Below are 9,967 nucleotides of genomic sequence, written 5' to 3' on the forward strand. Positions count from 1 at the left end.
TATATATATACATATGTGTGTATATATTATAATAATATATATATATAGAAGATTTGTTTAACAAATTGTTACCAAAAGTGTATTTAGAGAAATTAAAATAGTTTAAAAACTTTAGTGGAAGGAATTTCACAGTAAATATGATCATTAAATAATCGTGCACTTTATTTCTGTTGGTTGAGGTTGCTCACATTCTTCAGAGTCTTGGAACTGTAATGTACGTAACTCATCGGAATTCACTAAAAATATAACAAATTAATTAAAATTTAACTTTAATTTAATTTGCTTATCAAAAAATTATTTATCATAATAATAAAGGAAACTGAAATAAAATTATTTGTAAATTTGGATATATTTAACTTACAGATGTAAGAAGCAATGATATATTCATCATTTTCTATAGAATTATGAATTGTTTTTAAGATTCTTTTCAATCGGTTTCTAATATTTACTATTTCTTCATCAGAGAGTTTACTTAATAGATTAAGCTTGCAATCCCAGTAATAATTTATGCGTTTATTTACTAGAGACTCATGCAATTTGTGTAGCATCTAAAAATATGATTTTATTCTATATTTATATTGAAATTATGTTTAGTAAAAGTAAGCTTAAAACAACTAATAAAGAATAATTAAATAATAATTAATTAGAAATTAATTATTTAAAAAAACACGTAAACTCTATAAATATTTCTCTATAATATCTTCTTAAGTACTCTATAATAAAAATACCTCCATAAATAAAAGTGTACATGATTTTGTTTCTAAATTTTGATTAGATTGAACTTTATGTAATGCTAATGTTTCTATATAATAACTGGAAAGGTTTACCCACTTTTGGGTATCTCTTAATTTCTGAAAATATAATATCATTTCATTAAGGTTCTCATGTATCATATTTATACAAATATTATATTTATAAAATATAATTATATATATATAGTTCAAATACTTTCATAAGCTTTATCACTTGTTTAATATATCCATTTTTAGACAAAATTTCTTTCTCTTGTTCATAAAAACATGTTCTCCAAGAGATCTGTGTTTCTCCACTAATTTGTTTATAATTATATAAAGGCTTTGGTACAGCAAACCAGTTTTGTTTCTGAAAATATAAAATAATATTAACTACCTTACAAAAAAATATAAAATGGAACTAATTATTTATTAAACATTGGCATGTACATACTCGATACGAATCTAAATGACCTATGTTTGGTGGACTTTTGCAAAACTCTAACACTGGTACTATATCAATGTCTACCGTTTCATTATCAGAAAAATGTATTTTGAATGTAAATGCCGGTCCGGACTTTTTTATTGTTATCTGTGACGTATAAAATATTTGTAGTTTAGTTAACTTTTTAGATATTTAAGTTATTTAACAACTATTTACACATACTGTATATTCATTGTCTTTTATTTTTAATATATATCTATTTCCCCTCTTTGGTAAAGTTTTTACGGCTGCAGATAAAATACTTTCCATCCAGTTACGAAACTTTTCTTGGTGAAGATACCCATTTTTATCAAGTAATTTCCTCATTGACCTAATAAGATAATAAAATAAATTAATTAAATAATTTTCTCTCACAAGCTATAATATTATTACATATTACTAATCATTCCTAGATCAATTTGCAATTTACAATAATTTAGTATACTAATCTAATTAAAACATTTATAATTTATTATTTGTTGATATTATACATCTGATATATAGGGTGATTCACTAACTCTTGCTACCAAGATAGCTCCAAAAGTATGATAGTAGCAGAAAAGTTTATAGAACAAAAATTGCACGAAAAATTCGGGAGTATAATATGACATCAGTTTTTTTTTGCTAGGTTTAATCGCTTCCGAAATTTAAGGATCAAGTTTGTTTTTTTAAATGGAATGCTATGTGTTGGTACTTATTTTCGGATAACGGCTGTCGTGGCGAATCTTGGAAGTGACTACACCTAGCAAAAAAAACTGAAGTCATATTATACTCCCGAATTTTTTATGGAACTTTTGTTGTATTAACTTTTCTGCTATTATCATACTTTCGGAGCTATCTTGGTGGCAAGAGTTAGTGAATCACTCTTATATTAATATTATATATAATATTGTATAGAAAATTAACATTGTCTAATTTATTTTATTTTATAACATATCTTACCTATTTCTTCGTGTATTATCAGTTAAATTATCTAAGCCAGAATATATGTTAACAAAACCTGGATGATTACTTGGCTCTACCTAATATTAGATTACACATACATATCTTACAATTTAATATACATTTGTTGTTACTTTACTTTTCCATCTAATGAATATTCATTGAAATTCTTTGAAAAATTAAATAACAACCACATAAAGTAAAAACATATTTGTATAAATAAAATATGTAAAACATTTTTAAACAATTAAATGAAACGAAGAATAAATAATAAACAAATTTATACAAATTCAAATGATTATTCTAAAGTAAACATATCTCACATATATCTACGACATAACAAAATATTAAAACAAAAAAAAAGTAGTATTCTCAGAACAATTCAAATAATAGTTATAAATAAAAATTGTCTTACTCTAAGAAATTTATCAATAGATAGTTTTATTATTATATCTATGTCAAATTCTGTAGCTGCACCAATTTTCGTACCCTTATAATAACTACCGCCAAATAATTTTCTTTGAAATACATCATTAAAGAAATCATCTTGTTTCATTTTTTCAAGTATCACATCAATGATCTATAATGTAAAAAAAATTATATATAAATATATCTAAAAAATTTTAATATATATATATATATGTTATAGGGAAAATAGGACGTACCGGGTGTAAATGAAGATTAATCTTTTTAGTATCATTTTCTTTCAAAGACAAAAACTGTTTATTTATAGCATTAACTATTTTATTATTTTTTAAATATTTCTGTTTATCTGATGTATCAAAGAACTACATAAAAAGGAGAAACAAAAAAGAAGTATGTATTATAAAGAAAATCTTATATAAAAAGTAAATAATATATTTATATCATCAAATTTATAGTATATACTTATATATACTAATATATAATAATAGATAGATAATACAAACCTCCATTATGATATATTATTAATATTATCTATTATTATTTATTAATAAAAATAATTTAAAATATTTTTTTTATAGTACTAATGTTATAGTAAAGAGTAGTATTATTGCATTTAATGTTATATTATTACATTAATTTATGTTTTATTTTTTATGTAAATGTAGACGCACTGCAAAAATATATGTGTTCTGAATTTTACTTATGTATCATTTACGTATATATATGTTATACAGATGATTATTATTACTTTTTATTTTTATTTCCCGCCAAAGAGGGTAACAAGAATTGAATTTGATATGGTTTATAATATAAGCTTTTTAGATATATTATATTTTGTAAAGTTTTCAATTTATCGAATAATACACTACGTCGTTTAATGGCACTTTTACAAGTTGTTCTTACTTATCAAATTCTTGATACTGTAACAGATATCACAGATATTGTCGATATAAAATTGTTATTACGTTTTAAGTGTATATGTATATAGATTTTTGCACAAAATGCATTAAAGCAGTAGTTCTCAAACTGTTTATATTCTCAAAGCTTCCTATGTTAAAATCTAATCAATTGCCTTTGTCAAAAAGTTAAAAATTCTTTTTGTTAAACGATTGTTCTATTAAAGAATAGTTTACACTAAGTCTGACAGATTTCGTATTTTATCATATCGAATTAAAAATAAAAATAAAATTACGCAAATCTTGCAATATTTCGAAACACTGTGGGAAAGTTGCGTTTCCCCAGTACACATTTTGAAAATCACTGCATTAAAGGAAAATTGCAATATTATTTTTCATTGGATAACTTCAAATATACGATATCCAATCGATGCACGATCTTAACGGAAATGTTATTTTTAATAAGTATATTTTCGATTAGCTAATATTCCAATGTTGTATATCGTTTAACCGGCTGGTTATATGCGAATGTTTCTTGTTTATTTTTATTAAAATAGATTTGAAATGGTCCAGTGACGAAACGCAAATGTATATATAAAATTAACTATTACAGAGAGGGAGCGTCGATACTAAGCTAGGAACTAACTAACGGAATACAAATGAAAGCGTGACGGGTGAGTACGTTGCAGTACATACGTTGCGTTTCAACAGCGCAAGAAGAATAATGTCGTTGGAAGGACAAAGCAATCTGTGTTTTTGAAAAAAAATATAATAATAATAATAATAAAATAAAAAACCTAAATATACATTCTATAGCAAAGCTTCCCTTTTACGATATTAACGAATAAGCGATTGATAAAAATGGAAGCAAATTATCAAGCGACGCTAAGTCCAGCACGAACTTTGACAGGTAAATACAACTACTATTCTATTCGTAGATGTCAAAGCGAATGTCACTTTGTATAAATATCAGTTAGTTATCATTTTTTGGAAAAAATTACAACTTTACATATATATAACAAATTTGTATAATGATCAAATATTTTTTAGCTTGTATATAGAATAAAAACAATAGCAATATAGTAACTGCTAATAATTTATACATAGTTTTTGATTGTATAAACAATATACTTTAAACATTAAATAATTTTATTGAATTTCATTGAAAATCATTGCCATTGGTACAATGTTTAATAAATAAATAATATTACTATCTTTCTAATAATTGATACTATTTTCAATTAAATCAATAATAATCCAAAATTATTTATGCAATAGGAATGAATAATGAAACTGAAGATCCATATCCAAGTTTATCCGATTATCATGATTATGAACCAAATTTGGAGTTTGATGACACAGAACTGCAGACATCTTCGAATAATGGTAATATATATATATATTTTACAAGCTAGTAGAATTCTTTCTAATTATGAATATTTATTATTAAATATATGTATAATTTAATACATTTTTAGCTGTGCAGCTTTTAGAAGCAAAGCTAGATTTGATTAACAGTGGGACAGTAGTGACAGGCATAGATTATTTGGAGAGTCCAGTAAGCGACGGAACGATTGAAGAAAATTTTGAAGAAGCTCTAGTAGATGCTCCAGTTATAGAATCTGGTGTGTGACCTTTTATCTACTGTTAGTAGCCACTAAATGTCATGGCATTTGGTGGAACATAGCAGGTGAATCATGAAGATTGCTGTATAGTTTGTTACTGCATGGTGTAATGATGGAGAAAGATACGCATTAATAACAAATTGGATTCAATTTTCTTGATTCTATATATTGTGCCTAAATGTGATTACTAAATTGCCTTAGAGTTTATGACAATTGCTACAAATAATTACATATTTTTATACCTTCTTATACAATGATTTGTTTTTAATGAGCAGCTGATGACTTAGCAGCACTAGAAGGTGAATTAGCCGATGAAGAAGATTACCTTGATATATCGAGGCATGGAATCGTAGAAGTAGTGGGAGATGACAGTGCTGGTCGTAAAATAATAGTAGTGTCAGCCTGTAAATTGCCTCCTATTGGAAAAGAAGCTTTCAATCATGCCAAACTTCTTAGGTTAGTAGAAAAAGTTGAATATTTGTTATGCCATTGTAATATTAAATGGAGCAACGTAGTGCATTTTAAAGCTTTACATTTTTTATTAATTAATATTACACATATTATATGTAAACCATATAATATTACTTATAGTGAAATAATTATGTAAAATTCACGTTGCCATTGTAAGCGCTATTATTTAAAGGAATCTGCTTTAATTCATTTATTTCCACAATGGATTATATTTACACAAGAAGTCGCATCTGCCACATTTCCAAAATTATTAACTGCGAACTAAAATGTTGCTTTTAAACACTAAATTAAGACTAAATTACAGGTACAAGTACCTTTGCAACCATTTTTTAACCCTTGAACCGCGGATTTAACTGTACGGTATTTGTCAGAACACAACCGTGGATCGCGCTAGTTGGCATTGTAATTTCTTGTGAAAACACATGTCATCCAAAGTAAGTAAAGTTTTTATACTTCACGCATTTGTATTTTTATATCAATATTGTAAAATCAAGTTATATTATTGAACATTGAGACGCCGCTGTTTTATATCAATCAAGAGTATGTATTGATTAAAGGCCTTGCGGTTTAAGGGTTAAGCATACCTCTTCTCCTTTCCTGGTAGGAACTAAAGCACTAAGGCAGATTTGAAATTCTTATTTTATCATAAGAGAAAAAGTTTTTTAATATATATTTTATTTTATAGGTATCTGATGCATACATTAGACAAATTTGTAGAACAAGATTATAGTCTTGTTTATTTCCATTATGGTCTAACTTCCAAAAATAAACCACCACTCTCTTGGTTATGGCAGGCATATAAAGCTTTCGACAGGAAGTACAAAAAGAATCTCAAAGCACTCTACTTAGTACATCCAACTAATTTTATTAGAATTGTATGGCAAATCTTTAAACCAGCTATTAGGTAATCAAATTTGAAATATTCAATAATTTCTTATCTATACATTTAAATGACGTTACATTTATTTTACTGTAGTGCAAAGTTTGGTCGTAAAATGATGTATGTTAATTATTTAGAAGAACTAGCACAGTACATTAATCTCGATCAACTCATTATACCTCCGCAAGTATTACAGTAAGTATCATTATGGTTAATAGATAAAAAAAGTAAAAACTGTTTTCTTCTCTCTCTCTCTCTCTCTCTATTCTTAAAATTTTGCAACTAGTTTGAGTAGTTTATATTTTTCTGTAAGAATATCATTTTAAAGTACTATTTCAATATTTTTATATAGACATAATGAACAACTTATAAGCAAAAATAAAAAAAGTTTACCAACTAGTCCACCTCAAAGTACAGTAGCCACACCAGTCGGTACAACACAATTTGGTGCAAGTTTAAGTTTTATTAAAGAAAATAATAATGGTGACTCGATACCACCTATAGTAAAACAATGTATTGAGTTTCTAAATTGTCCAGATGGTATGTGTATTATTATTATTTATTATCAAAAAATTTTTTCATTTAATATATATATTATGAAAATGAATTCTATATTCCTAAGAGAGTAATTTTGTTCACAGCCCTAGAAACAGAAGGAATATTCAGAAGATCTGCTAATGTAGGAGTGATTAGAAAATTACAACATGACTGTAATCAAGGTTTGCAAGTAGACTTTAAAGGAGATCCTCATATAGCAGCAGTCCTTTTAAAAACTTTTCTTCACGAATTAGACGAACCCCTTATGACGTATGAATTATATGATGAAATTACACAATTTCAAAGTAAGAAACATTAAATTCTCAGTATTTATCAATCGTTTTATTCCATTATAAATACTAAAATTGGTTTATTTATAGCATTATCGAAAGATGAGAGACCTCGTAGAGTAAAAATATTGGTACTTGAAAAACTTCCCGAAGACAATTATCATCTTCTAAAATATATAGTACAATTTTTATCAAAGGTAATGTAGCAATTAATTATATGTATATATGAGAATTTCTTTTTATTTAATGGATATTTATTAACAGGTAATAGATAGAAGTGATTTAAATAAAATGACATCAAGTAATTTAGCAGTAGTATTTGGCCCAAATCTTGTTAGAGCACCTTCGTCACGTGGAATGTCTCTTTCTGCAATAGGACCTATCAATCAGTTCATAGATTTTCTATTTACATTTCAGGATAAAATATTTATCATCTAAATTGAAACTATAGGTGATAGCCAAAGGTCTGATAGCCAAACCAAATTAGTAGCGATTGTGTAAATTTGCGCATGTATGTGAACTGCGTGCCTGTACATGCGTGTTTTTAGTGAGATTTAAAAGTATGGCTGTTCAATTTAATATTATTAAGCAAGATGATATTCAGAATACTTGGTACCACAATTCAATGAAATTTTTTTTTAGAAATGTTAACACAACAAGTAACACTTTTATATATTACTGAATTAATTTAAAAAACATATTAAAATCATTAATCTAGTTATATTAACAAAATAATACTATAACTATTATTACATTGATAATTAACATTTATTGATTCATTAAAATTTTATATCACAGATTCATATTTACGAACATGACATGATTATAAAATATAGGAAACTTCATAACATTATGAAGTATAATTAGCACAATAATCTCTTATCTATACTTGCAACACAATCTCCAAAGGAATAGATTTATCATTTACAATAAATTAAATATCGTTTAATGTTAAATTGCCAGTCAAGATAGTGTATATAATTATATGACTTCATCATCATAAACCAAAGATTCAAGAAAATGTTAGGTAGTATATATAAAATATAGGCATAATATTATCTACATTGTATAATATTATAATATTGTCTATATTTAAATTAAGTATAATGTAATAAATATGGGTGTGATTTATAAAAGAGTAATAACGTACAGGATGCCTTGATTATCTAATTTTAGGATATCACTTCTTGATTTGTAAAATCTAATTTCACAAGTATAGTTAATTACAAATTATCTTATAATATGGTGCTTTTCATAAATCTAGTGTACAAGTCAGTCAATATAATTACTTTTCCGTTTCTTGTATATTTAATTTTTTTTTCTTTTTTTTAAAGGAATACTATATATATTTATTTTTATAATTTTTTCTATAATCATTATAAGATCTAGATTTATAAAAAAGTTTACTTAGTTTTATAAGATTTATTAAATATTACATGTATTTATATATTCATCAATTTCCTCCTAATCAACGTCACAAAATATAAATGATAAAGTAGATCTTTAATAATATCAAGCATCCTGTTATCATGATTGCATATGTACAAATTGAATAAATCGTGTAAATTTTTTATCTTATTGCACAGTACTGATCTGTAAGAAAATTTTAGGAACTCAATAGAAGATATATACACAAGAAAAAAAGGAATACTTATAAACGATCGCGAATTATTATGTTGTATTTCATATTGTATATTTGATCATGTCATCAAATGTTCTTTGGTGTAAAAGTATTATAATATTTTTCTAACAGTACAGAATTTCATTGATTTTCTTCTTATTGTATAAAAATGTACTAATTAGGATTTTTAAATATATCATTGAGTACATTTCTTGCAACAATCCTGCCATTAAATGGGTCATTAGAAAGTATTTACATAAGAGCTGATCAGTTGTCATGTTCTCTTTTATTTAAAAGACTAATACAATATCTGTATAGAACTAATGTGATTACATTCCTTGTTATTGTATTTAGATCACTGATAATGTAATCAAGCGTAATTGTATAAACATAACATAGTTAGTTAATAACATTATTAATATTCAGTAATTTACTCTGTCATTCCTTGTGGCATTTTATGTATTATATAATCATTAGTATTATATATACACATAATATATAATACTAGTTTAAACACATGAATACTTATGAAATATTTAATATTTACTAAAATGAAACTGTGTATTAACAAATATATCTTCATTATAAAGTTATTTATTGCTCAAATAAATAAAAACATGCACAATCCATGTATGTACTGCAATTAAGCGGAACATCTAATCCTTATATAATTTTTTTCAAATCCATGTTGTTATCAATTCAAATGTTATACATCATTAAATAAACATAAATACTAGCAGAAAAAAGTATTACATATATGTGTATATTATACTTGGTTTATTTTCTTATATGTCCCTTTATTCATATTTTTCCATATTTAAACATACATCTACTTATATGACATTAATTGATGTACATGCTGGTGAGAAATAATTATAATTAATCTTATTTTTAATATTATACTTATGTGTTTAGTATTTTCTAATTGTAATAATAGGTCTATGTTATTATTCTTCATTTTTTTCAAATAAAATATAGTAATAAGAAAAATTTACTGTGTTAATACACTGCAAAATTATAAAATCTAGGACATTTTATGTGTTGTTTACAAATTAGTAATACAT

General features: G+C 25.2%; 2 protein-coding genes across 3 annotated transcripts; one reads left to right on the top strand and one right to left on the bottom strand.

Annotated features, from left to right (window-relative positions):
* Positions 1 to 9: 9 nt before the first annotated feature.
* On the bottom strand, positions 10 to 3,107 carry LOC106785405. Of its 2 annotated transcripts, XM_014745830.1 has the most exons (10): positions 3,087 to 3,107; positions 2,823 to 2,945; positions 2,573 to 2,737; positions 2,158 to 2,237; positions 1,399 to 1,546; positions 1,186 to 1,323; positions 949 to 1,101; positions 729 to 851; positions 362 to 548; positions 10 to 236 (listed from the first exon to the last, which is right to left on the bottom strand). In XM_014745830.1, exons 1-10 carry the CDS (start codon positions 3,090 to 3,092, stop codon positions 145 to 147), a joined length of 1,215 nt encoding a protein of 404 aa, XP_014601316.1. In that variant the 5' UTR covers positions 3,093 to 3,107; the 3' UTR covers positions 10 to 144. The 2 variants fall into 2 exon arrangements, with proteins under 2 accessions (XP_014601316.1, XP_014601317.1); XM_014745831.1 differs by lacking the exons at positions 2,823 to 2,945; positions 3,087 to 3,107 and having other exon boundaries at positions 2,647 to 2,719.
* An 846-nt stretch (positions 3,108 to 3,953) lies between these two features.
* On the top strand, positions 3,954 to 7,906 carry LOC106785400 (rho GTPase-activating protein 1-like). Its single transcript, XM_014745821.1, has 10 exons — positions 3,954 to 4,389; positions 4,758 to 4,865; positions 4,958 to 5,104; positions 5,380 to 5,560; positions 6,261 to 6,479; positions 6,552 to 6,650; positions 6,808 to 6,995; positions 7,097 to 7,297; positions 7,373 to 7,479; positions 7,547 to 7,906. Exons 1-10 carry the CDS (start codon positions 4,341 to 4,343, stop codon positions 7,718 to 7,720), a joined length of 1,473 nt encoding a protein of 490 aa, XP_014601307.1. The 5' UTR covers positions 3,954 to 4,340; the 3' UTR covers positions 7,721 to 7,906.
* Positions 7,907 to 9,967: the final 2,061 nt, after the last annotated feature.

Source organism: Polistes canadensis, unplaced genomic scaffold (genome assembly GCF_001313835.1).
Source record: "Polistes canadensis isolate GaletaPanama2010 unplaced genomic scaffold, ASM131383v1 scaffold_49, whole genome shotgun sequence".
Taxonomy (NCBI): Eukaryota; Metazoa; Arthropoda; class Insecta; order Hymenoptera; family Vespidae; genus Polistes; species Polistes canadensis.

Bases quoted from the DNA above. Each gene is read 5' to 3' on its own strand.
- LOC106785405 (XM_014745830.1), bottom strand. The intron at 1,324-1,398 runs GTATGTGTAAAT...TATACGTCACAG, and splicing joins TAAAAGACAATGAATATACA to ATAACAATAAAAAAGTCCGG. The intron at 237-361 runs GTAAGTTAAATA...TTATATTTTTAG, and splicing joins TATCATTGCTTCTTACATCT to TGAATTCCGATGAGTTACGT.
- LOC106785400 (XM_014745821.1), top strand. From the start codon at position 4,341: ATGGAAGCAAATTATCAAGCGACGCTAAGTCCAGCACGAACTTTGACA. The intron at 5,561-6,260 runs GTTAGTAGAAAA...TTTATTTTATAG, and splicing joins AATCATGCCAAACTTCTTAG to GTATCTGATGCATACATTAG. The intron at 7,480-7,546 runs GTAATGTAGCAA...ATTTATTAACAG, and splicing joins TAGTACAATTTTTATCAAAG to GTAATAGATAGAAGTGATTT.